Source organism: Ceratotherium simum, chromosome 18 (genome assembly GCF_057802395.1).
Source record: "Ceratotherium simum simum isolate JZ-2026a chromosome 18, ASM5780239v1, whole genome shotgun sequence".
Classification (NCBI taxonomy): Eukaryota; Metazoa; Chordata; class Mammalia; order Perissodactyla; family Rhinocerotidae; genus Ceratotherium; species Ceratotherium simum.
In genome coordinates this window covers 30,684,043-30,711,453 of record NC_141917.1, presented here as the reverse complement: position 1 = coordinate 30,711,453, position 27,411 = coordinate 30,684,043, and the positions used below count along the sequence as shown (strand labels likewise).

General features: G+C 36.9%; 2 protein-coding genes across 3 annotated transcripts in view; one reads left to right on the top strand and one right to left on the bottom strand.

Annotated features, from left to right (window-relative positions):
* WDR70 (WD repeat domain 70) overlaps window positions 1-16,312 on the bottom strand; it is a 315,307-nt gene extending 298,995 nt beyond the window's left edge. Inside the window, exons 1-4 of the mRNA XM_004422748.2 lie at window positions 16,219-16,312; window positions 16,054-16,119; window positions 13,377-13,460; window positions 6,401-6,521 (exon numbers count right to left, since the gene is read on the bottom strand). Coding sequence (XP_004422805.1) covers window positions 6,401-6,521; window positions 13,377-13,460; window positions 16,054-16,119; window positions 16,219-16,243 — 296 coding nt within the window. The 5' untranslated portion in view covers window positions 16,244-16,312. The remainder of the gene's footprint in view (window positions 1-6,400; window positions 6,522-13,376; window positions 13,461-16,053; window positions 16,120-16,218) is intronic.
* A 6,635-nt stretch (window positions 16,313-22,947) lies between these two features.
* NUP155 (nucleoporin 155) overlaps window positions 22,948-27,411 on the top strand; it is a 61,978-nt gene continuing 57,514 nt past the window's right edge. Inside the window, exons 1-2 of one of the 2 annotated variants that reach the window (XM_004422746.3) lie at window positions 22,948-23,223; window positions 26,229-26,366. In XM_004422746.3, coding sequence (XP_004422803.1) covers window positions 23,067-23,223; window positions 26,229-26,366 — 295 coding nt within the window. In that variant the 5' untranslated portion in view covers window positions 22,948-23,066. The remainder of the gene's footprint in view (window positions 23,224-26,228; window positions 26,367-27,411) is intronic. The other variant, XM_087443210.1, reaches the window with a different exon arrangement.

The following is a 27,411-nucleotide window of genomic DNA, read 5'->3' as shown; positions in this document are numbered from 1 at the left end:
ACATGTGTGTGGTGATGGGTTGTAATTAGTATTTTGGTGGTGAACATGATGTAATCTATGCAGAAATAGAAGTACAATGATGTACACCTGAAATTTTTACAATGTTATAAACCAACGTTACCGCAATAAACAAAAAATTAAAAAAAATAAAAATAAAAAATAAAAAAATAAAAAAAATAAAGAAATATAGCAACCTAAATTGATTAGATAATGGATAAACTGTAGTATATTTCTAAATGGAAAACTAAACTGCAGTGAAAATGAATGACAAGCTTCACTTGTCAACATGAGAGAATCTCAAAAACATCTTGTTGAATAAAAAGCCATATCGAAAAAATGCATTCATTACAGTTTGGAAATTAATAAAAGAAACCTTAACTAAATTGCAGTCAGGAAGGCCTGTAGGGAGAGCTCTCAGCCCATAACACACAATCACACCAAACAGGAAGAGACTAGAGGCTTGTATCTTCCACAGAAAGTAAAACTACTTTACTAAGGAAGGAAGATTTCTCTCCCCACCCAGCCAATGAGAAACACCACAACTCAGCCAATGAGAAGACCTTGCCGCCCTGAACTGCTACTTTCCCCCACCAGACTTTCATTTAGAACTGCCGGTCCCTACTCTCCTTTTGTCTCTATAAAGGCAGCTCTCCCCCTTTGTTTTCTGGATTTGCCTATGGTTTGCAATAGCATGTACATCCTGAATCGCAATTCTTTTGGCTATTACTGAATAAACTCATTTTGAGATGAAATAGGCAAATTTGCTTTTCAAGTTGACAACAGCATTAGCAGCATCTATATAAAATAAAAAATCACAAAAAACAACATACTATTTAGGAATACATTTATATATAATAAAACTATCAAAAAGAAGGAAGGATAAACACAGGGAAGGTTTCCTTTGTGGAGGAGAGAGAGAAATGTGAGTAGGGAGATTTCAAAGCCATTGTAAAGCTCTATGCCTCATCTCCCAAGCTGGGTATTTGTTTCATTGTTCTCTTTACTTTAAATGTAGGATATCTAAAGTTTTCTGTGTATGAACTATAACCATAATTTTGTTTAATTAAGGAGAAAAACATCCCTGACCTTACGGTATACACAATCTTATAAAAGAACACATAACAGAAACAGTACATTATAGTTTATAATATAATATGCTAAGTGCTATAGTAGACATATGGAGGGAAAGTTTGAAAACATGCAAAACAATATTATATATGTCTTAGGGATACAGAGATACACAATAAAATTATAGAGATACATGACAAAACTTTAAATTTAGAAGATTGGTTACTTCTGACAAGAAGGGAAGGGGGATGAAATTGAAGACAGTTCTCAGAAGTGTTCACCCGTAATAGTAAGTTTACTTCTTAAGTTGTCTGGTGGATATTGTCCTTTATCACCTTTTTGAAAGTCTTAAATACTTCATAATAATTTCTCATTTAAAATTTTTAAGTAATTTTTATTAAATCCAGAAAAAAAGAGAATAGTATAATAATCTCATATGTGAGGTAAATGATTGTCTAAGAAATATACCTTAAATACAATGTGATCAAACACATGGAAAAATGTTTGTGCAATAAAATGTGATATAATGAAGATATTTTTTTTTTAATTTTTTATTTATTTATTTTTCCCCTAAAGCCCCAAGCGATAGTTGTAAGTCATAGCTGCACATTCTTCTAGTTGCTGTATGTGGGACGCGGCCTCAGCATGGCCGGAGAAGCAGTGCGTCTGTGTGCGCCCAGGATCCGAACCCGGGCCGCCTGCATCGGAGCGCACGCACTTAACCGCTAAGCCACAGGGCCGGCCCTAATGAAGATATTTTAAAAAGCTAGAGAATGAGAAAAAATATCAAATCTAACACGTTTATCAATATACATTAAAATATGAGGTCAAAATTCAAATAAGGGGAGAAAGAAATAACCAGATTTATTCAAAAAGAAAGACATATCAAAATCACAAGAAAAAATGCACAGCCTTAAGGCAATTAAAATTATGCAAACTTTAAGATGTCTCAATGAATAAAAAAGTCATTTAATTTAACATTTTTCTCTGCCTATACATTTTAGTGTTACTTTTTTCCTAATATATGAGAGAGAATTCTCTTTAAATTATCTTAAGCATTTTGAAAGCCACTGGCATAAAGGCCTTTAAAAGTCCTTAATTAATGTGTATTTTCCTATTTTTTTATTTAAACGTGTATTGGTTTACAAAATTTCAAAAGAGAATTCCCTTTAATTGTGGGTTTTTTCCCCCTCAAGGAAAAAGGTCACCATGTCCCTTCTTAGGACTAGTAAAGACCGCCTCCCATAGTGCCAATGCATAGCACTTGTGGTGACAAACAAAAGAAGTTGCCACTTGCTTTATATCTCTGGGAAAACTAAAATCTGATAGTGTTTACTTGCTGATCTCCAGTTAGATTTGAAGCTCTCTGAAACGAAAAAATCAGCTTCTTATAACAAAATCACTATCTTTATCCTCTTGTTCTTATTTCCAACAGATAACCCAGTATCACAATCTAATGTAAAATTAAACACCTAAATGGGAGTGAAAGAAGTCTTCTAATCATAGCTATAAAGAATTCCTAGCCTGTTATGTCCTTATGAATAGGAAACCTCTCTTAACTGTCTGTATCTCTTAAAATATAGAACACTGCCTGGCCCAGAGGTGAACTTCATAATTTTTTCTTAAAAAGAATTGATAGACAGGCAAAAACTCAGCAATGTTTTGTTTTAGTCCATTATCAATTCAGTCATTGACTTCAATGGTCTTGTAAAAGTTACTTGATTTCTGAACATTTCTGTGTGTTTCCCTAACACGAAAAATGTTAGGGGCATTGATTTACTACTGTTTTGAAGTAAAAGTCACAATACATTTGAGATAACTGACTAAACACTCAGTTGTAGTCAGATGGTTCCAAAAATTCCAAGAACATGACCCTTATTCCCAGCTCAATATCACTGTTCCCTAAACTGGAGTTCTGGGATGAGACAATACAAAAGAACACTAAAAGGGCAATGATGATCCATGTGTCTAATAAGAAAAAGCACTTTGACATTTTTTTTGTCCCGGCACCAAATTCAGGAAATAACTTATTATATGCATTCTAACATAGTAGAAAATATCTTGGATTGCATCTTATAGTAAATAAAAATATTCTTAAAAAGGCTATTTTTTAACAGACTTCAAAGTTATACTTAAATTTAGCCACAGTGAAGTTATTTTATAGTAACATGATTCAATACACAGAAACAGCTTAAAAAATCCTAAAATAGATATAGAAAATCTACCTGAAATGTATCTGACATTAATATATTCCCAGTTAAGCTTCTGACAGGTCTATTCATCTGCCATGGATTATTCATTTGAGCCTTCTGAAACAGCAGTAAGCAAACTTCCATTCTTTGATCAATGAAATGCAATAATAAAGTTGTGTTATATTTTTCTTCATGATTTATTTCTATCTCTATATTTTATAGTTATAATGTCAATAATAGTTCTGTAATTTTAATCACTAATAACAAAAGTAATGTTTGGGTTTTGTCATATCAATAAAATTTCTTCCCAATATCAATAGTGCATGTTCTTTATCTTTGGGTTTTAAAGTTAGTATTGCAGCAAGATATAGAATCAACAAATATAGAAATCTTTACAATTTTCAATTAATGGAATCCTTATTTGTTTGTCAAAACCTTAGCAATAAGATGAATTCCCAGAAACACACCGCTAGTTTTTTGACATCTTAAATCATCCCCAAAGTAAGAAACTAAAGGTAAATATTAAATGGTCCTCCTAGAAAAAGGAGGGGTTTTCTTCTATCATATTGAAAGCCAGCGACATTGTGAGATTGACAATTAATATGAAACCATAGACAATGCAAAACTGAAGTTTTTGACTAGTATATAAAGGAATTGCACTCTATAGCAAGAGTTGGCAAACTGTGGCCAGTGCTTGTTTTTTAAAGATTTATTGGAATACAGCCAAGCCCATTCGTTTATGTATTGTCTACAGCAGAGTGGAATAGTTGAGAAAGAGACGACATGGACCTCAATGCCTAAAATATTTGCTGTCTGTCCTTGATAGAAAAAGTTTGCTGACCTGCGCTCTTTAAGAATGTATACAAAGATATCCACATGATAAACCCACACATCTATGGACAGCTAATCTTTGACAAAGGAGCCAAGAACATACAATGGGGAAAAGAAAGTCTCTTCAACAAATGGTGTTGGGAAAACTGGATAGCCATATGCAAAAAAATGAAAGTAGACCCTTACCTTACACCATACACAAAAATTAACTCCAAATGGATTAAAGACTTGAATGTAAGACCTGAAACTGTGAAACTTCTAGAAGAAAACATAGGCAGTACGCTCTTCGACATCGGTCTTAGCAACATCTTTTCAAACACCACGTCTGACCGGGCAAGAGAAACAATAGAAAAAATAAACAAATAGGACTACATCAAACTAAAAAGCTTCTGCACAGCAAAGGAAACCATCAACAAAACGAAAAGACAACCTAACAATTGGGAGAAGATATTTGCAAACCATACTTCTGATAAGGGCTTAATCTCCCAAATATATAAAGAACTCATGCATCTCAACAACAAAAAAACTACCAACCCAATTAAAAAATGGGCAAAAGACCTGAACAGACATTTCTCCAAAGAAGATATACAGATGGCCAACAGACACATGAAAAGATGTTCAAAATCACTAACTATCAGGGAAATGCAAATCAAAACTACAATGAGATATCACCTCACACCCGTCAGAATGGCTATAATTAACAAGACAGGAAACAACATGTGTTGGAGAGGATGTGGAGAGAAGGGAACTCTCATACACTGCTGGTGGGAGTGCAAACTGGTGCAGCCACTATGGAAAACAGTATGGAGATTCCTCAAAAAATCAACGATAGAACTACCATATGATCCAGCTATTCCACTGTTGGGTATTTATCCAAAGAACTTGAAAACACCAATTTGTAAAGGTACATGCACCCCTGTGTTCATTGCAGCCTTATTCACAATAGCCAAGACTTGGAAGCAACCTAAGTGCCCATCAAGGGACGAATGGATCAAGAAGATGTGGTATATATACACAATGGAATACTACTCGGCCATAAGAAATGATGAAATCCAGCCATTTGTGACAACATGGATGGACATTGAGGGTATAATGCAAAGTGAAATAAGTCAGAGGGAGAAGGTCAAATACCGTATGATTTCCTTCATTAAGTAGTAGATAATAACAACAATAAACAAACACATAGGGACAGAGATTGGCTTGGTGGTTACCAGAGGGGAAGGGGGGAGGGAGGAGGGTGAAAGGGATAATTCGGCACATGTGTGTGGTGATGGGTTGTAATTAGTATTTTGGTGGTGAACATGATGTAATCTATGCAGAAATAGAAGTACAATGATGTACACCTGAAATTTTTACAATGTTATAAACCAATGTTACTGCAATAAACAAAAAATTAAAAAAAAAAAAAAGATATCCACATGCTTCAGAGACTAACTAGATATTAGGGTTGCACTGTCATGAAAAGGGAGAAACAGATTTGTACTCTCATGTAGATATTCCCCCTCCCTACAAAGATAAACTACAAAAAAGACGAAGATTATTATGGAGTCAGATTCCACTCAAGAGCCTAGATTGAGATACCAAAGATCTGCACCTGGGAATAGATGAGCAAAAAATGAAATTACACAGTATAAGTGATATTTTGTGTATTTAGGTATTTTATGTTTTTTCACCATGAACAGAAGAAATGTCAATCCAATGGTAGATTTTGCCATGAATAGTTTATGGAACCAATTTGACAATTAAAAATACACCTAAACAACATTAGATTTCTTGTATTATTCCATCCAGATTTGATATCTATGTACCTTTATGGTTTTTTAAAGTTCTTAGTAATTAAGTTACATAGTATTAAATTTCATTTTAAAGTAATTTTAATGGCTGCTTTCTCCTATAACTCAGTAAACTTTATAACGTGCCTCTACTTATATTTTTTCTTATTATCTATTTCCATAAAGGATCCTACCAAAAAAGGTCATCACGAATGTAGAATTTTGGAAAAAGGGACAAAAGACGTAAATGCCAAAATAAACATAACAAAAATTACAAACTTGTCAAGATCTTTCCAACTTTATACAGTTATGCTCTGCAGTCAAAAGGCACAGATTTTAACACTACATTTGGAATACTTTAGAAAAACTCAATTGATTCACAATGTGACAAAGGACTTTTTCATGGTCCTAGGGATATACAATTGCCTAAAACGGGAGAAATTAAGCCAGCTTTTAATATCAGGAACTTTACCTAAATTGTGTTATGAACACCTAGAAAAAGATAGTTTAGTAGAATCCTTTGAGAAAGTCAAGTACCTAGAAGATGATTTAGAACAATCTCTGACCACATTTGAGCCCGAAGATGTTGGTTCCATATCTTCATTTTGTTTTCTTAATTCTTTCTCTCTGTTCATTTCTTCCTCTTTTTCTCTTGCCTCTGAAAATATTTTTAAAAATTTCCAACAGTTAGACTTCAAAATTTATCAGTAATAAAAGGCTGAAAATTAACGTAGTCACAAAAACGTAACTTAGAGTTATCAGTAACAACAAAAAATTATCAACCTAAATGCCCAACACTGGGAAAATAATTACTATATATCAACATAATATAAAATACAACTAATAAAAATAGCGATGGAGGGCCGGCCCCGTGGCTCAGCAGTTAAGTGTGCACGCTCCGCTACTGGTGGCCCGGGTTTGGATCCCGGGCGGGCACCAACGCACTGCTTCTCCAGCCATGCTGAGGCCGAGTCCCACATACAGCAACTAGCAGGATGTGCAACTATGACATACAACTATCTACTGGGGCTTTGGGGAAAAAAATAAAATAAAAATAAAAATAAAAACAGTGATGGAAAATGTACAAATCTGGGAAAATATTAACAGACATGCTAAGCAAAATCAGCATGTGGGTAGTATACAAACCACGATTGCACTATGTAAAAAGATGTGGAAGGTGATAAGTAAAAAAAGAAAGTATTCAAAGGTAAGATTTTAGGTAATTTCACTTTCTATCGTTAATATTTTCAATCATAAATTCAGCACTTCATTCATTTCTGAATTTCCCACACTGGATTTTTGGTCAGAGCCTTCCTACCAAAATCATGAGAATATTTCAATTAAGTACATTAGGTTTCTAGAGTTGTTTACCTTGGAAAGACACACACACACAAAATTTATCCAAGGAAATATAACCTTTTTCCTCTGACAATATCACTCTACAATTGGGGGGCACACAGGAAGGAAATGAATCATATGAATAGTCTGGTTCTCAATTGCCACCATCCTCAATAAACTGAGATAATCTTTAACATTTTTTCCTTTCCAATTTAATAATGAAAAACAATACACCCAAAGTTAAGCAGTATCAAAGGGCACTTATTAATTGGAATGCTGTACTCTTTAGGGTCTTTTGTTGCCAGGATATGGAAGATGAGAAACAAGGAGATAACCATCAAGTGTCAATAAGTAACTAGATATTCTTTCATTTCAAACATGGAAGGTAAAACTCTCCAGGAAGTATAAGGCAAATATTATAGCTCTAGTTCATGTTGATTTTTGGGGGGCTCTCCACTGGGCTGAGGTGGGTTAGGAGTCAATGATCCTGCACTCTGATGCTCAAGGAGTTTGGAAAAAAAAAAAAAAAGAGAGAGAATAATAATGCCCAAATTTACGAGTGGGCCTGCTTGGCTCCTACCCTCATCCTGCTTCTCCAGTCAATCCCTCCACACCTGCTGGGGGGGGGGGGACCACACTTGGACTCTAGGCTAAGGTCTTAGAGGCAGTTCTGATGCTAATTAGGAATCGATACCAAGTTAGCCACCTACCCAACAGCCATTTCCCCCTTTTTTCCTTGCTAAGAAAACCACAATTTTCTCTAGGAAAGAGGCAACCCTGTGCTGCAGGAGATACTGGGCCCCTCCCTGCCCAGAGAGGGTGAAGCTTGATTCCAAGTCAACCATATTGCTCTTGCCAATGGCTGTTTTTGGAACTGATGTGCCACACTAATGCTGGCCAATAAGATGTGAGAAGTCAGCTGGAAGTACATTTGAGACAGGTTCTCTTACTCCTAAAAAGAGAGACATAAAAGTCTCCTTTCAGCCTGACGCTGTGGTCATCTGCATATAACAAAATTTCACTGACAATTTTGGGTCACAAGGACAGTCAGTTTATAGGACAAGCCAACACCCTAAGGCTGGCAAAGCAGAAAAAGGGGAAAAAACTTCATGTCCTTCATGTCAGGACTAGAAAGACGGAAGAGCCCCATTCCAGAGTTCTTAACATGTGATACTAAATTTTTCTTATTTGAGCCATTTTTAATTAGGTCTTCTATGACTTCTTTGCAAGTAACCAAAAGCATCTTAATATCAGCCTTAATTTAACAAAAATTATAGCAGCTAATTCTCACATGGACCTTACCACGTACCAGGTATTGTTTTAAGCACTTCCTATAAATTAACTCCTTTAATCTTCATAACAACCTGTGAAGTAGGCACTATTTTTTTTCAGCTTTATTGAGGTATAATTGACAAATAAAATTGTAAGATATTTAAAGTGTACAACATGATGACTTGATACACACATATACTGTGAAAGGATTCTCCCCATGGAGTCATTGAACACATCCATCACCCCACGTGTTTACCTTTTGGTGAGACCATTTAAGTTCTACTCTCTTAGGAAATTTCAATTATACAATACAGTTGAGGTAGATACTATTATCCTCACTTTACAGTTGAGGAATCTAAGACATAGAGAAGTTAAGTAACAGAGCTATTAAGTCCCAGAGCAGCAAAATGAAGCTCCACAATTGGATCTTTCCTTGATGTGACCAGACTTTCTAGAGACTATAAAATTATCCACCACCTACCTTATATAACAGTGCGCCTCCCTGTCTCTCCAAAGGGCTGTAGAGTACAGCTCTTTAGCACTTCTCACCAGACTATCTGGAAACTGTGACCCACCCACCTGTCTAACTAGAGTTCCTCACCAGTGAAAAAATACTCCAAACTACTTGCCCCATCCTAGTGAAGCATCTAATTTTTTAATTTAAAATTTTAACTTTTTTTTTTACACTAGCAAGTATTTTCTATTCAGAGAGGTTCCTACTGTGATCTGCTACATTAAAGCAAGAAAAAAAAGGAGACATTTTTAGAGAAAAAAAACCTTTTGTTTTCCCCTCATTGTTGACTGAGGATAAAACCCAAACGAAACAGAATTCAACAGACTGTAGCTCCCTGACAAAGGGGACTGTTTTGTGCATTTTTATCGAATGTGGAATCAAGCACACTGTAAACACTATAAAATGCTCTATATCATCCCTTAACAAAACTGAATTAACCTACTACCCAAAACCTCATTTTATTCTTCCAAGCACCTCATTTTATTGTTCTCTACTTTCAAATAGTTACCAATTTTGGATAGCCATTTCTGCAAAAGCACCCCATATGTATGTGACGTTTGTCTACGTTAACAGCAAATGATCCAAAACTACCATGTCCCATCTGGGCTGATTCACACAAATTGCAGATCCAAACAAATGTAATTAGGCACCTGAAAATCTCAGAGCCAATTATTATAGCAACCACTTAAAGGAAGAAATGCGAGTTAAGATAAACAAAATGTAAAGGAAATAAAATTACTAGAAATATGGGCCGGCCCCGTGGCTTAGCGGTTAAGTACGCGCGCTCCGCTGCTAGCAGCCCGGGTTCGGATCCCGGGCGCGCACCGACGTACCGCTTCTCCAGCCACGCTGAGGCCGCATCCCACGTACAGCAACTAGAAGGATGTGCAACTACGACATACAACTATCTAGAGGGGCTTTGCAGGAAAAAAAAAAAAAGGAGGCAGGATTGGCAATAGATGTTAGCTCAGAGCCAGCCTTCCTCAGCAAAAAAAGAGGAGGATTAGCATGGATGTTAGCTCAGGCTGATCTTCCTCACAAAAAAATAAAAATAAAAAAATAAATAAAAATTACTAGAAATATAAGCTAGAATGTTTTCTAATCAAGATATTCTTTCTACCCATGGGACTTGAATGTTACTAAATGTTTTTATTATTCTAACTTAAAACAATTCACTAGCCTACCAATGTCATGAAAATTTACATTTAGTTTTAAATGTTTAATGCCAAAATACTAGGAAGTAAAAAATAAGATGGGAACACTTTAACTACATTTGTTACATTTCTCCATTAAATATTTAGGGATGTTAACTACTATGTACCAATCTCTGTGTTAGGCATTGTAAGTATAAAAATGAAGAACAAGGTTCTTATCCTCAAGACATGAACAATATTAAAATAAATTTATAATACTTTTTTATTGAAATATCGTTGACATACAATATTGTATTAGTTTCAGGTGTATAACATAGTGATTCAACATTATAATATTTTTTCAAGTGTTACGGAAACAAAGGCAGGAAACAATTATTATGTCCAGAGGGGTTTTGAAATAATATCTAGAAATGGTAAAATATGAATGAGGCCTTAAAGGATGAGGTAGGATTTAACTAGGCAGGAAGGCTGGTTCAGGTAAAAAAACCACCATTTTTTTAAGCTTTTCTTTTTTTTTTTTTTTTGTGAGGACGATCAGCCCTGAGCTAACATCCGATGCCAACCCTCCTCTTTTCTTTTTTTTTTCCCTGAGGAAGATCCGCCCTGAGCTAACATCAGTGCCCATCTTCCTCCACTTTATATGGGACACTGCCACAGCATGGCTTGACAAGCAGTGCGTCAGTGCGCGCCCGGGATCCGAACCTGCGAACCCTGGGCTGCTGAAGCGCAGCTCATGCACTTAACCGCTTGCGCCACCGGGCTGGCCCCTGAGCTTTTCTAATTTCTAAGATCTCTGGGACAATTTCTCTTTTCAGGATCATTAAATCATCCATTCAAATCATATTCAAATTCTATCGTAACCATTTTTTCAAGGAATTTTTTTTCCAGTCATATAACAGATAAGGTTCATAACCCATTCAAAGCATGGCAACATCCAAAATAAGCATTTGAATAAAAGAAATTTTTCTTCCCCATTTATCTCCTCATTGTATAACAGTTCTAAAAAAGGGCCTATGTCTTTCATATGTCCTAAACATACTTAAAGCTTTCAGGAACATAAAAAATATTAAACAACAATTTGTACCATTATTTCCTGACATTTTACATAATGCATATTTTATTGAGGTTTTAGAGTAATTCATCCTTTCTACTAGAGCATTTAGCAACCAAAACAGTTCATATCCATACACACAGACAATTAAACTTGCTGTTAAAAGGGACCAAAGTTCTCACTTTTCTCAAGTCTGACGTCAATGCCCAGAGAAAGACTCCAATACCAATCATGAGACAAATAATGCCCACATCAGAATTTTTGAACTTTTCTTAAAAGAAGTCAAACTTTGGATTCATGTGTTTAGATCAGGGGTAGAAATAGCAGTCCAAGGATGTATCAAGAAATCAAAGTTCAACACATTTCATTCATCCACAAACATCACAGAAGAACATGGTCTTGAGATAATTTTTCAAAATTTTAAAAATCTAATAACTCTTCACTGAAATTCCTCTTGGGTGCTAAAGTCATACATGTTTTACCAAGAAAAACAATAGGATTTAAAAGTGATATTTATAAAGTACTTTACTGTTAAAAGGTGCTATGCCCAGTATCTTAATCTCTTCAAGAACCTTCTAAGGGAGAGCTGCTTATCATTTCCACCTAACAGATGAGGAAATTAGAGGTCTGAAATTTGAAAATCCATCCAATGTTACTCATCTAGCAGAATGTGGGGCTAACCCTCAAATCCAGGTCTTCCAACTCCAAATCCCAAGCTCTTTACAATGGATCGTGCCATTTTAAAATATTCTCCAAAGAAGCAGAATTTATTTTTTAAAAGGCAGTATTACAGTTCTAAATTCAATTCAATATTCTCAAATACATATTGAGAACCTATCTTGCAAGGCTGGGGACTACAAAACTTACTTAGGTGAATAAGACAATCTCTGTTCAAAGCACTTTGTATCACATGCTGAAAGAGATAACTACAAGAAAGCTATACTATAGTAGTATAAGCATTCATTAAAATGTTTAAAAATTAAGTGGTTAAAGCATTTGAAAATATGCCTCAGATGTCATGTCTTTGTATCTTGTTTGATGACATTAAATTATTTAATATTTTTAGGAGTGGTAATGGTATTTTGGTTAAGTCTTTTAAAAGGATCTTTGTCTCCTAAAGACACATACTAAAATATTTATGGGTGAAATAATGTGTCTAGGATTTGTCAAAATAATCTAAGAGGGAAAGTGAATGGAAATAATGCTAGCTATGAATTGTTACAGTAGTTAAATCTGTGTGATAGGTACATGGGAGTTCACTACTGTGCTTCTATATGTGTCTGAAATTTCACATAATAATGAAAGTTTTTTTAAAAAATAGTATATGTAACAGCTGTCTTTTCATCACAAAAACAAAAAAAAAACCCTATTATTCTTCCAAAGACCAAAAATATTTCATGTCAAGCTCACTTCCTAAATATTAGATATTACTGCTATATAATTTATCATTTTAAAATCAACAATGGCAAGTACCAGAACAACATCCACTTAAATTTTTCCAGGAGTCCTGTCTGTGATTTCTAGCCCCTTGTGCTCTATCAGGTTACATCTATCCTTTCTCTAGTGTAAGAATGATCTGAATCAGATCCAAATAAAGCAGCAGAGCAGTCAATCTCCTTCGAAGACCCTAAGGTGGTATCTAGAATTGCCAACCACTTGGTATCAAACCAGACAGTCTGGAAATTAAGGCCTTCATTAAATGTCTGATACAACTTATTAATGCAGGGATTCAATAGCAGCAGCCACATTCACTGTATCTCTCAATTTTCTATACTGTCTGGGTCAACAGTCAGTGTACACAGCTCTGAGAGTCACCTCTCGCCCAGCCTTCCAAATACTGGTTTCACTGTAAGCAGGAAAGAAAAAAATGAAATGAGAATCAGATAGAGGCAGGAGGAGAGGTAATAAAGAAACTGCTATTCTTATTCTTATAAATTAATCTAGAATCCTTGTTTGCTCACAGCACACACTTCTAAAAGATTTTAGCACTCAGACCTTCTTATCCTTTTTAGATGTAACTTTTTACCACGTTAAAAAAATAACCTCTGCTTCCAAAGGAACCAGCACATATGGTCTTTTAACAATTTTGAAATTTTTTTCAGTCTTATAATAACTGTCAAGATACTTGTGTAAGGTGTATACAGTATTTAAACCAATAAAAGAGCAGATAGCTGAACTTCTTACCCAGTGTTTTCCGACTTCTTTCCACAGCTGTTCTTCGAGTTTGTTCAAACATTGCTTCCAAATCAAATGTGCGAGCTTTTTTCCCTAAAACAGGAATAAGTAGTAGACTGTGATCTTCTTGCACTAAGCCGGTCAAACTTTAGGTATTCAATAAAAACTTTCTGATTGACTAATAACCACTTGTCTATTTACAGCTACAAGATAACCATAAAATATCAAGGAAGAAAGAATTTACTTCCCAGGGAATTTTTTATGACAATCTCATCACTAAGTACCATTAACCAGCCAACTTTCCCATCCTCCTCTAATTCACCTAGACCCTACCCTTGAAACTACAACACTGATGCGGTAAGCAAAATGAAGAATGTTCATACCCTAATCTCTGGAACCTGTGGATATGTTACATTACAGGGCAAAAGGGACTCTACAGATGTAACTAAGATTATGGACTTTAAAATAACGGAGATTATCCCGGTCAGCCCAATATAATCACAGGAGCCCTTACAAGCAAAGATGCAAAACACATAACGCAGAAGTTAGAGAGATCTGAAGTGTGAGAAGGACTGGAGACACTGTAGTTTTAAGATGAAGGGGGCAAGATGCAAGTAATGCAGGTAACTTAACAAGCTAAGACTCGCACCTGACAGTCAGTAAAGCAACAGAGCCCTCAGCCTTAAAAGCACAAGGAACCAGAGGCCGACCCCGTGGCTTAGCAGTGAAGTGCTCGCGCTCCGCTACTGGCGGCCCGGGTTTGGATCCCAGGCACGCACCGACGCACCACTTCTCCAGCCATGCTGAGGCCGTGTCCCACATACAGCAACTAGAAGGATGTGCAACTATGACATACAACTACCTACTGGGGCTTTGGGGACAAAAAAGGAGGAGGATTGGTAATAAATGTTAGCTCAGACCCAGTCTTCCTCAGCAAAAAAAAGGAGGATTAGCACGGATGTTAGCTCAGGGCTGATCTTCCTCACAACAACAACAAAAAAAACCCACAAGGAACTAAATTGTCACAACAACCTGAATGAGCTTGGAAGTAATGTTCCATTTGTTTTTTTTAATACTAATATCTACTCCATGTTGGTAAGAATATGGTAAAAATGGTATTCTTACATAATACTGACTTTGATATAAATTGAAACAACTTTTCTTTTTTTTTTTAAATTTTTTATTTATTTTTCCCCTAAAGCCCCAAGCGATAGTTGTAAGTCATAGTTGCACATTCTTCTAGTTGCTGTATGTGGGACGCGGCCTCAGCACGGCCAGAGAAGCAGTGCGTCTGTGCGCGCCCGGGATCCGAACCCGGGCAGCCTGCATCGGAGCGCACGCACTTAACTGCTAAGCCACGGGGCCGGCCCTGAAACAACTTTTCTGAAGGGCATTATGACAATATGTATCAAGAAGTTTTAAAAGATATATACCCAATTTTTTTGTTACTTTTTAATATTTATATTTTTTGTAAGTAGTCCCTCCTTCAGAAATCTACCCTATGGAAATACACATAAAATCCCTTTTACAAAAGGAGATAAAAGAGCTATTTATAAAAATGTTCACTTTGGTATTATTGATAAAAGAATTAGAAACAATGTAGGGGAAAGTTAAAAATATTAAAAATTATGGCACTTCTATTAAATGGGCTACTAAGCCATTAAAAATCATATTTTCGAAGAGCAGTTTATAATGTGGGAAAATCCTCAAAATATTAAGAATAAATTATATATAATTAAGAACAATATAAAATTATACATACATATGATCTTAATTTTCTTAATAAGTACACAACAGACAAGACTGGAAAACTAACTTAAGTCTTGATTTCTAGATCATGAGATTATGAATGATTTTACTTTCTACTTATTTATTGTGTTGTGTAGATTTTCTCCTATTAAAACGTGTTACTTTTGAAATTAAGAAGGCTATTTTAATGAACCAAAACAAAAATAAGTACTATAGCATGTACTACAAAGGTATACAGTACTTCTGTAGACAAGACCACCCAGGAGATAGTAAACATGTGGCTCAAGATATTACCAGAATAAATGAATATACGAACAAAAGAACAAGACATCTGGATACATTAGCCTGACATTTGTTCTCTCCAAGACCCAACAGAAATAGGGTGAGAAAACAATTTCCGTGTTTTTTTTACTGAGAATAATGTTTTCAACAGGTGACTACATCTGTTTGAGGCCTTTTTCTTTACCTCATAACATGCCATGACCAGGCTCTACAGAGACTAAAGTGAAGATTCTGGGGAAGAAAGACTTGAACAAAAAGGATTTAATAAGCATTATAACATCACTTAATGACCCAGTTATTGCCAAAAGGGCCATCTTGTTACAGACCACAGTCAGTGGTTAGCTCTCAGCCTCAGGACGCAAAGAGACGACTCCCTCTCCCAACCAACACCCTCCAGCGCGTGGGTCACAAAGCAATCTTTCTTTCTCGCAAGGGTTCCATAAGTGTCACCTGAGCTGGTCCCACAGATAGGCAGGAGTTAGAAGATGAATGGGGAAGAGTGTGTCGAGAAATTGCAAGATATACACCAAAGTAATTAGGCCTTGGCACAGCGGAAGCTGCGGAACAGAGGTGACAGCTCGGCCTCCCCTCCCAATCTGCAGCTCTTCAAACCTCTGCAAAAGGAGGCGGGGCTATGCTAAGGGCAGTCACTCACCGAACCCCGTGAAGCCCATGGTGACCGCCAGCTGCGGGTCGGCTCCCGATGCGTCTGAGCCTGTCACTGGGGCGAAAAGAAAGAGCAAGCCTCGTTACTGCGGCGCCCTGGCCTGGCCTGGCCCGGCCCGCCCCGCCCCGTCCGGGCTCGCCGTACCCAACCCACCTTCGCTGGGCCCCGGGCGCTCCATGGCGGCCGTCCACTGCGGTATGAGCAAGAGCCGCAACCCGAACAGCTGCTGACACTCGCGGCAAACCCAGCAGGAAGTATCGCCTCCGCGCGGCAGCCAAGAACGGCACCTTCCGGGGAGGGACCGCGGCCTTCTGAGCAGCGCCGCCCTAGCGGGCTGGCGGGGCATAAGCGCCGCAGGGGCTGCCGTCCAACTCAACCTACTGAATGGGGACATTTTCTGGAGTTTCTGTGTAACACCTTTTACTTTTTAAGACGCGTTTACTGACAAGGTGACACTTAATCCTCACAGAATTCTAGAGAAGCCAATAAATTCCTTTCTTTGCGTGTTGTCGTTCTCTATGAGGAAACTCCACAGTTCTCCACCTTTTGAGTTTAAGGAAGAAACAAGTATCTACAACATGACTGAAAAGCACTCAGAAGCCAAAAAGACCTGAGTAACTAAGAGTTGTCAGAAAATGCTCTAAAGCTCATACTCTTAGCCCAAGCCTCCCTCTATTAGCCATGCTTGGTTATAGAGATTCCCAGCCCACAGCAAGGGTTCTCAGAGCACTTTATTCACACATTTATTATATTTTCACTTCATATTGGCTTTAATTTCCTTGCAACATGGCTCCTTACCTATGCTATGAACTAATGGCATATTATTTATCTTTATATTTCTGAATTCTAGGGAAACCATGTATAGGCCTAATAAATATTGCTGAATGAAAATATTTTCATAAAGTTACTCATCAGCCCCACTACTACCTTAGTCTCCTATCTCAGATTATGCTTGATCTGTACACCTAAATGATAATGATCAAGTCTAATATTATTTCCATTGCCCTTAGAATAAAATGCAAAATCATTAACATGGCCTCCAAAGCCTTTCCAACTTCATCTTTTTCTATTTTCTGCCACACCAATCATCTTTCAGCTCTATAAGCGCCCTCAGAACATGACGTCCTGAAAGCTCTGATTCTTTACCAATCCTCATGCCCTTCATTTAACCCCACTCATCCTTCAGGTCTCAAATTAAACATCAATGCTCTTGTAAGCATTTATAGACCTTTATAGACCTCCAACAAATTTAGGCCTATCTATCTATCATGTAATCTAGTACCCTTCCTTCATAGCACAATGCCTTGGTGGGCACTTAGTAAATATTTGTTAAATGAATGAATAAGAGAAAAAAAGTAGTTGTGAAGGCAAAAGCTACTTCTCTTATATGCAGGATGTTATATAACTTGGGACAACAAAGTTTGGTTTCATCCCAAGAGATTACTTAACAATAATAACAATAAAAGTCAAAAGTCAATGTGAACTCCATTCGATAAAGTTAGTTAATTGTACTTTTAACAAAATAAGTTATTATTAATGCCACTATGTCTTTTCAGAGTACAGATAAGCAGACCTTAGGTAGTAGAGTAGAACTTTATGAATACAGCTCATTATGTAACCTATACCCCAAGCTTATAAATAGCTATTTCAGATCCTCTAGTTAAGAACTTGTGGGTGAGGGCCTGAAATGATACATAAAATTCTTTTCTTTTTATTAAGACTTTAATTTTTTAGAGCAGTTTAAAGTTCCCAGCAAAACTGAGGGGAAGGTACAGATTTCCCATTTATCCCCTGCCCCCACACATGCATAGACTCCTCCATTATCAACATTTCCCACTAGAGTGGTACATTTGTTAAACCTACATTGACACATCATAATCATCAAAGTCCATAGTATATATAGGGTTCACTCATGGTGTTGTACATTCCACAGGTGAGGACAAACGTATAATGACATGTATCTATGGTTATGGTATAACAAAGAGCAGTTTCACTGCCCTAAAAATCCTGTGCTCTGCCTATTCAGCCCTCCTCCCCTTCCCCCAACTCCTGCTAACCACAGGTATTTTTTTCTGTCTCCATAGTTTTGCCTTTTCCAGAATGTCATATAGTTGGAATCATACAGGATGTAGCTTTTTCATATTGGCTTCTCTCACTTAGTAATATACGTTTAAAGTTCCTCTATGTCTTTTAATGATTTAATAGCTCATTTCTTTTTAGCACTGAATAATATTCCATTGTCTGGATGTACCACAGTTAACTTATCATTCACCTACTGAAGGACATCCTGGCTGCCTCCAAGTTTGGGCAATTATGAATAAAGCTGCTCTAAACATCCATATGCAGGTTTCTATGTGGACATAAGTTTTCAACTCCTTTGGGCAAATATCAAGGAGCATGATGGCCGGATCATATGGTAAGAATGTTTTCTAAGAAACTCCCAAATCAAAGTGTCCTCCAAAGTGGCTGTACCATTTTCCATTCCCACCAGCAATGACTGAGAGTTCCTATTCCTCCACACCCTTGCCAGCATTTGGTGTTGTCAGTGTTACAGATTTTGGCCCTTCTAACAGGTGTGTAGTAGTATCTCATTATTGTTTTAATTTGCCATTCCCTGATGACATATGATGTGGAGCATCTTTTCACATGCTTCATTGCCATCTGTATATCTTCTCTGGTGAGGTGTCTGTTAAGGTCTTTGGCCTATTTTTTACTCAGATTGTTTTTTTCTTATTGTTGAATTTTACGAGTTCTTTGTATATTTTGGATTATAGTCCTTTTTCAGATGTGTCTTTTGCAAATATTTTCTCCAAGTCTATGGTTTGTTTGTTTTTTTTCATTCTCTTGACATTTTCTTTCACAGAGCACAAGTTTTTAATTTTAATGAAGTCCAGATTATCAATTATTTCTTTCATGGATCTTGCCTTTGGTGTTGTATCTTAAAAATCATCATCTTACCCAAGGCTATCTAAGTTTTCTCCTATGTTATCTTCTAGGAGTTTTATAGTTTTGTATTTTACATTTAGGTCTGTGATCTATTTTGAGTTAATTTTTGTGAAGGGTATAAGGTGTGTGTCTAGATTCATTTTTTTGTATATAGAAGTACAGGTGTTCTAGCACCATTTGTTGAGAAGATTCCATTGTAGATATATAAAATTTTAAGCTACAAAGTGCTGGAGAAAAAAAAGTGGAAGATAGATATCATCAATTAGTAGGAGTAGATAATTGTGATCATTGCAGAAAAATCACAAGAACATGCATTTTCTTTCCATAAAAGATACAGGCTATAATTGCACTAGTGGAGACTTCTACATTAAACTATTTTTTTCTGGTTTTCTTTGCATGAAATATCTTCATAATAAAGTTGTTGAGTGTACCAGAGCAACTTTGATTTTCTTGAAGCAAACGAAGTAAATTTATTCATGAATCAAATACTTGAGAGGCAGGACAGCATAGTGTTAAGCAAATGAGTTCCAGAACTAGAATGTCTGGGTTCAAATCCTAACTCTGATAATGTAATCTTGGGTAAGTTAGTCTCTATGTGCTTCAAATTCCTCATCTGTTAAAGTGGATAATATAATAACAGCACCTATCACTTCATAGGTTTTTCTGGTGATTGAATGAGTTAATTCTCATAAAGCAATCAGAATAGTGCCTGGATTATATTACACAACCAATATATGTTGGCTACTATTAAGTGCCAGATGCTAGTGAGAGTGGTGAAGACACAAAACATAGTCCCTGCCCTCATGGAATTTCCATTTTAATGAGATTTTTTAAAATCTTAAATGCCTAAAGGGGCTTCATAGTCGACTTAAATCAGAAATATAGGAAGCTACTTGAGCAGTAGTTCTCAAATGTACTATGCAGACTCCTTTAAGGGTGTCCATGAGATCAAAACTATTTTCATAATAATACTAAGACATCATTTGCTTTTTTCATTCTATTGACATTTGCACTGATGATGCAAAATAATAGTCAGTAAAACCGCTGTTGTGCCGCAGCATAAATCAAGGCAATGACAAGCAAACTGCTGTAGTCACTGTATTCTTCACAGATACATACCCACTGTAAACAAAGCCAGTTTCCCTTAAAAATGTCCATAATAAAGCCACAGCATTATTAATTTTATTAAATCTTGACCCCTAAGTACATATCTTCTCATTGTGTGACAAAATGAGAAGTACTCATAAAGCACTTCTGATGCATATCAAAGTATGATGGTTGTCTCAAAAAAAACCCACTTGTGCAACTGAGTTGTTAGCTTTTTCAAGGAATGCCATTTTTACTTGAAAGTATGACTCCCAAACTATAGTTATTCAGACTTAAGCATTTAGCAGACATTTCTTCAATAATGAATGAAATAAGTTTGTCACTTCAAGGAAAACAACTCACTGTACTTGTTGCTAATGGAAATTAGCTTTCAAGAGAATATTAGAATCTTAAAAAACTTGTATCAACCACCATAAGCTTGGCCGCTTCCCAATACTTAAAAGATTTTTCTGATAAGATGGGTAGTGATGTTAACATAATCATTTTTTTCTATTGGTTAATGAAATCTATCAACATTTGGAAGTTCTGCATAACTCAGAGAACCAGCATTTCCCAAAAGACCAACATATAATGTTACAGAATCATGCATGCATAAAAGATCCATCCAAAGTACAAGACAGACCCGTGATTTTAATTTAGCAAAGTTCAAAAAAAATTCACTGATGGTTTCAAATTCCACATTACAACTAACCTTTAAGAAACTACCATTTATCAGGTTTTGGTACACTATCAGAGAAGAACATTCACAAGTGTCTAAAAAGGTTATTAAAATACTTCTCCCTTTTCCAACTACATAACTGTGTGAGGCCAGCTTTTCTTTATATACTTCAACTAAACAACATATCACAACACATTGATAGCAGATGCAGATATGAGAATCTAGCTATCTCTTATTAAGCCAGACATTTACGAGATTTGCAAAAATGTAAAATAATGCCATTCTTCTCACTAATGTTTTAGTATTAGAAACTATGGCAATTTTTCATAAAATGTGTTATTTATCTTAACATGGATTAGGCTTATTATTCTTTAAACTATTTTTTAAATTTCTCATTTTTATGAAATACGAGCAATTATTAACAACTATAATGCACAAAAAACAAAAAGTTTTTGGAATCCTTAATTTTTAAGGGTGTCAAGAGGTCTTGAGATCAAAAAGTTTTAGAATCGCTGTTCTAGAGAAGACTTCAGCAAACTTTTCCCGTAACAGGCTAGATGGTAAAAATTTTAGGCTTTGAGGCCATGTGGCCTGTGTAGCAACTACTAAACTCAGCAGTTGTAGCTGGAAAGCAGCCATAGGCGATATGTAAAGGCATGCACATCCTTGGACTTACAGCCCTGGGAATGTTGTTGCTGTGCAGGAATATTGGACCAATACTGCTAGATTATCCTATTTGTGGAGTTGAAAACTCTCAATTGTATATTTTGTCTCAAATTAAAAACAAACTTAACACTGTACCAGACCATAAGTTTTCAACCTGTGATCTACCAAATAAAAGAAAATTGACAGCTGGAGACTCATCTGCCTATTTATCCACCAACAATACAAACATAATTTTCAGGTATATTTGCTATGAGGTCTTAAATTATACGTATAGATCTGTAATGTTACAGAACTTTCAATATTCAGAAATTTAGTTAACCCCTTCCTTATTTAAGGGAGTAAAAATTAATTCAAGTAGAAAAGACCAATTTACAGTATTCAGTTATAGACTTGCTAAACTATGAAGAATATAACTGGATGAAGCTTACTTAGGTGAGATTCTAAATAAGGACTAATTCTAATAATTCTAAATAAGGATTGCCTTTTGAAGAAGAGTGCTTTGATTTAACCACTCAGGTTGTCTTCTGTATGAAAGCCTGATCTTGCCTCTCCTTGCTCATTTCTCTTATCCTTCTACAGCAGTTAATACATACCCCACAGAAAATTATGGTGATGCACTTTATTGCTTTGCTTGTGTGTCCCTGCACGAAGCACCGTGAGGACAGGAATGTTTTGTCAGTTTTGTATTCCCAGCACCAGGGACAGTGCCTGACACAAATTAAGAATTGTTTCTGTACAAGGACTGGGTGATCATTGGGTGGCCTACTTTATACCAATCCCTTTATTATGTTCTGGGGATGAAAAGATGAATTAGAAACGTCTGCTTCCTCTCTGTAATGGGAAATAAAGGAAGGCAGCAGCCCCCTGCACGCAGCGAATGATTCCCTAAACACGTAATTCTTCACGGTAACGGGCCACAAAGACAACCGGTAGCGATACACAAATAGAAAAGACTGATGAATTTTAATTTACACTGAAGCCCATAAGAATGGTAGTGAAATTCTGGTTCATATGTAAACTGTTTCTGACAACAAGCTACAAATTCATCTACTTTCAAAAGAGAAGTTATTTGGAGCTCCAACGAAATTGGCGCGCATACTCTTAGCTGCAGTTGCGAGATTCGGACCTGCAAAGCTCGCGGCACCAAGATCCAGCGCGCGCTAAACCCACCGGAACCGGAGCAGCCTGTGCTGCACCCGCACTAGCGGGCTCCCTCTTACCCGGTCCCTTCCTCCTCCCTCCTCCCCACCCGCTCCCGACCCCGTCCTGTCCTCTCCCTCCCTGCTCCTTCCCTCTTCCCCTTCCTTCCTCCCTTCCCTAGACAACCTCCTCCGATTTCCCCCTCCCCTACCCCTAAAAACCCAGCAAGACTCTTCGAAACAGCCTCCAGCCCACTCGCTCCACCCCTAACGTCCAGCCCCCTCAACGGCTTCCTCTTCCCCCCTCCAAAACGGCATCTTCAAATTCCCCACCTGATGAACCGGAAGTGCGTCATGCACAGGCGCCGAGGCGCTTGTTTGGCGCGCGCGACCTGAGCTGCTGGTCTGAGCTAGGGTCTTGGGTTTTCTCTCGTTTCTCCTTGGTTTTTGACTTTTTCTGGACTCTAGTGTCTCGGATTTTCGAGATGCCGTCTTCTTTGCTGGGCTCAGCGATGCCGGCCTCCACGTCGGCCGCAGCCCTGCAGGAAGCTCTGGAAAATGCGGGCCGGCTCATCGACCGTCAGTTGCAAGAAGACCGCATGTACCCGGACCTTTCCGAGCTGCTCATGGTGTCTGCCCCAAGTAAGTGATCGGTACCTATTTAGTGACTGCTTTCTCAGCCGAAAAAACTCTTGCCTGACTCCCTAATTAGGTCCATATCCCCAGGGTGGACCAGGCGAAGACATCTTGAGATTTAGGGTGCCGTTCGCTGCATTTTGAAGATCGAAAAGATGCTATTTTGCATTTTTTTCCTGTCCTCACTTTCTTCATTGCAGATCCTTGAGAGAGTAGGAGTGAAGGGCAAGCCCCCATTTGAAGCCGAGGAAAGACCCCAACCTTAGTGAGCTTCTCACTGCCTCCCAGTGTTTATCGCTAAAGCCAGATGAGGAGGATCACCTGATCCAAGGCTCATCATTGTTAATTCTTCATATTAATATTAGAGTAAAAAGGAAGAGCAAACGAAGTGAATTTGGAAATTTACCGTGTTATCTCAAGGATATGCTTTATTATGTGTAGAGTTAGTGTGATATGAACTGCTGGAAAGTGTTAAGAACTACCAGTGGAATAAAGGAAGAGAACAGGGAAATCAGCATTGATAATGGACAGGAAGGGTAAGCAGAGTATGTGCCAACAAAAGAGAGGTGACTGGAAAATATTTTGTTTAACAGGTTTAAATTATGGCCAGGCTCCTCAAGGCATATAGAATTACATAAGTTGCTAGAAAAAAGTGACCCCTTTGGTGGATGGAAATTGGAGAAAAGCAGAGGAAGTGTAAGTAAGATAGAGACAAGATTTTTAGTAAGCAAGAACCAAGATAAAATAACCGAGATAATCTGCAATGTAAACCTAAAAGACACTTCTGACGATTTATCAAAATCATTAATTGAGTAAACTTGTAATCAGAAAAGATAGAAACAAAACAGAGATAGTATTTGTTCCTGACAGCTACTTACCAGTGGGCTTGTCTTATGAGAACTGAGTGGCTTATTAGCAACTCTTATCTTGGACAGCATTACTCACTTTGACCTCCTTAGATTTGAAAGCAAGATATAAAATCAAATCAGTCCATACATTCTGGTCCTCTCATCATATCTGACCCCAATTCTCCCTGTCCACCTTAACACACACTTGCCTCTTCAACCTAATCTCTCCCTCTTCCATCCTATTCTCAACCTCCTTGTTCCAGCCTCACTAAATTTAACATGTATTCCATAAGAAGCCTCTTCAGGATTTTATTTTACGTGTACTCTTCTTCATTTTTGGAATGTTCTTCTTTGCCTGACAGACAATTCTTCCAGACTCTCTTAACGTCAATTTCTTTGTGAAGGCTTTCTTAACCATTCACATCCTCGCCAGTTGTTAGTTCCATCCTTTTTGTTCCCACTGCCATTTAACACATGCAATGTTCTATTAAAATTATGTTTTGAGATTACATGGGATGTCTGGGATTTGCTTCAAAAAAAATTCATTGGGGAAGGGATGGATCGTGATATGCAGATCTTCCTTGACTTATGGTGGGATTATGTCCCGATAAACCCATCATAAGTTGAAAATACCATAAGTCAAAAATGTATTTTATGCACCTAACCTACCGAACATCATAGCTTAGCCTAGCCTGCCTTAAACGTGCTCAGAACACTTAGATTAGCCTACAGTTGGGCAAAATCATCTAACACAAAGCCTATTTAATAATAAAGTGTTGAATATCTCATGTAACTTATTTAAACTGTACTGAAAGTGAAAAACAATGTTTTATGGGCACAGAATGGGTTGTGAGGGTATGGATTGTTTACCCTCGTGATTGCTTGGCTAACTGGGAGCTGCAGCTCGCCGCCACTGCCTAGCATCATGAGAGAGTATCATACTGCATATCGCTAGCCAGGGAAAAGATCAAAATTCAAAATTTGAAATACAGTTTCTACTAAATGCGTATCACTTTTGCACCATCATAAAGTAGAAAAATCCTGAGTTGAACCATTGTAAGTTGGACTGTCTGTAAATGAAACATGATTGGGCATGTTATTGGTAATTGTTGAAGCTGGGTAATCAGGACCTAGGGATTGATTGCATTTTTCTCTCTAGTTGTATATATTTTTTAAATTTCCATAATACATTTAAAAATTGCTTCATGTGGGGCCGGCCCAGTGGCGCAGTGGTTAAGTGCGGGTGCTCCGCTATGGCGGCCCGGGATTCGCAGGTTCGGATCCCCGGCGCACACCATCGCACTGCTTGTCAAGCCATGCTGCGGCGGTGTCCCATATAAAGTAGAGGAAGATGGGCACGGATGTTAGCCCAGGGCCAATCTTCCTCGGCAAAGAGAGGAGGATTGGCATCGGATGTTAGCTCAGGGCTGATCTCCCCTACAAAAAAAAAAAAAACTTGCCTCATGTCGGTTTTCCCCAACATCTTTGTACTTTAGAGAACCTGAAAGGTGCCTGGAATAAATAGGTCATCAGTCAGATCTAAAGAACACCTTGTTCAGGACTAGGAAAGACAGGCTGAATAAACCAGCCCTTAGTGTCTGGGTTTTAGAGCAAAAGAAAGGTTGCCAAATGAGAGTGCTTTATAGAGCAGTCTGTGGTTTTTCTCCCCAATAAAATATTGCTATGTGGTATTATTTGTATTTATTTTACTGGTTGTGAGGGAAATCTAATGGAAAAGGGCATGGATTGTTTTAATCTATAAATATTTAAGTGGGAAAAGAAATAGCTATTTTTCCCCCAATCAATATTTTCTTTGTCCACAATTGTTTTATCTGAGAATCACAGCAGTTTTATAAATATTTTCCCATTTCAGATTAGAAAATTAATAGAAAAACACTAAATTGGTGAACTAAACATTTCCTTTCTTATGGAGTAAGTCTTTGTGAAAGATAATCTTCTGTTCAGTACTGAAACTAGAAATTGCCTCCACCGTAACACTGGAATTTCTCAGGCCTTTGTGTCAGGTCAGAACTACTTTATTCTCTCTATACCTTTAGAACCACCAAATGCACAATTTTTTGTAGCTTATAATGTTTCTATTTGCCCAGTTGATGCCCAATATATTATTATTTTAAATAAATGCTTCATTTTATTTTTTTGTAGATAATCCCACTGTTTCTGGCATGTCAGATATGGATTATCCTCTACAAGGACCTGGTTTGTTGTCAGTACCCAACCTTCCAGAGATCAGTTCCATCCGAAGAGTTCCTCTCCCACCTGAACTTGTTGAACAGTTTGGACGTATCCTATTATTTTGTATTTAACAAAAAATTTTTAAATTGATATTCTCATTATTATAATTTTTGTTTTGTGTTTAATTAGTGTGTTGTATGTAAGTTTATTTAAGGGTTTTATTTAAAATGCATTTAAGTTTGTGGTTAGTTTGCCATGTGCCTGGAAAATTTCATAGAAGATTGAGTGTTGGAAATTGAGTCACATTTTAATTATTTTGGGACATTGAGGAGAGTGAATCATTTACAAGGAACTCGGAATTTTTGAATGATACATTGCAAAGTTACTTTGCAAGTAAGTGCTGTATGAGGAAGCTTTTACTACCACACTTTTTCACTTCAAAGACCCATGATTTTCATTTTTATTTTTTCCCATATTTTAACATTTTAAAACAGATGTGGCTCTAAAAATGTTTAAAAACAAACAAGAACTGCCAGGTGGTTATTTTTTCCCTAAAAAATGTTTTGGTATGTTTTTACACTTAGAATTGAAGTTTATAAGTGATCACGTTTCTAAGGAGCACAATAAGAATCTGTATCCAAAGGTATAAGAAACTGAGATACTAATGGCATCTTCATAGTCTGAGGAGCTAGAGGAGTTTTCTTACCCTCTAAAAATAAAGATTTTATTTGATTTTCTTAAAGTGTGGCAAACCCTATAAAAGCACTAGATTTATAGTTGTTTGCTAGGAAGCTTTTACATCACTCTATAGCTCATAATAAAGACATCAAGGTGCTATATAAAAATTTAATGAAACTTTTAAAACTATATTAATCTAGAAGAGTTTCATATTTCAATACAGTGTGATTTAGAAAAAGAAAGGAAATGGAAAATTAGGAAAAATGCTTATAAAATAAATAGAAAAACTAGTAAACTCTAATAGATATTTTCCTTAAAATTTTCAGTGTTTTCTCTGAGACTTTGTAAGATAGTGTTATTAAATATGTAATGCACCTTATCCTATACTCTACGGTTGCTTAGTTTCTTATTCTTTAATCCTCTGATAATACTATACTCTACCAGAGACGTTTCCTTTAGTTAGGAAATTATTTTT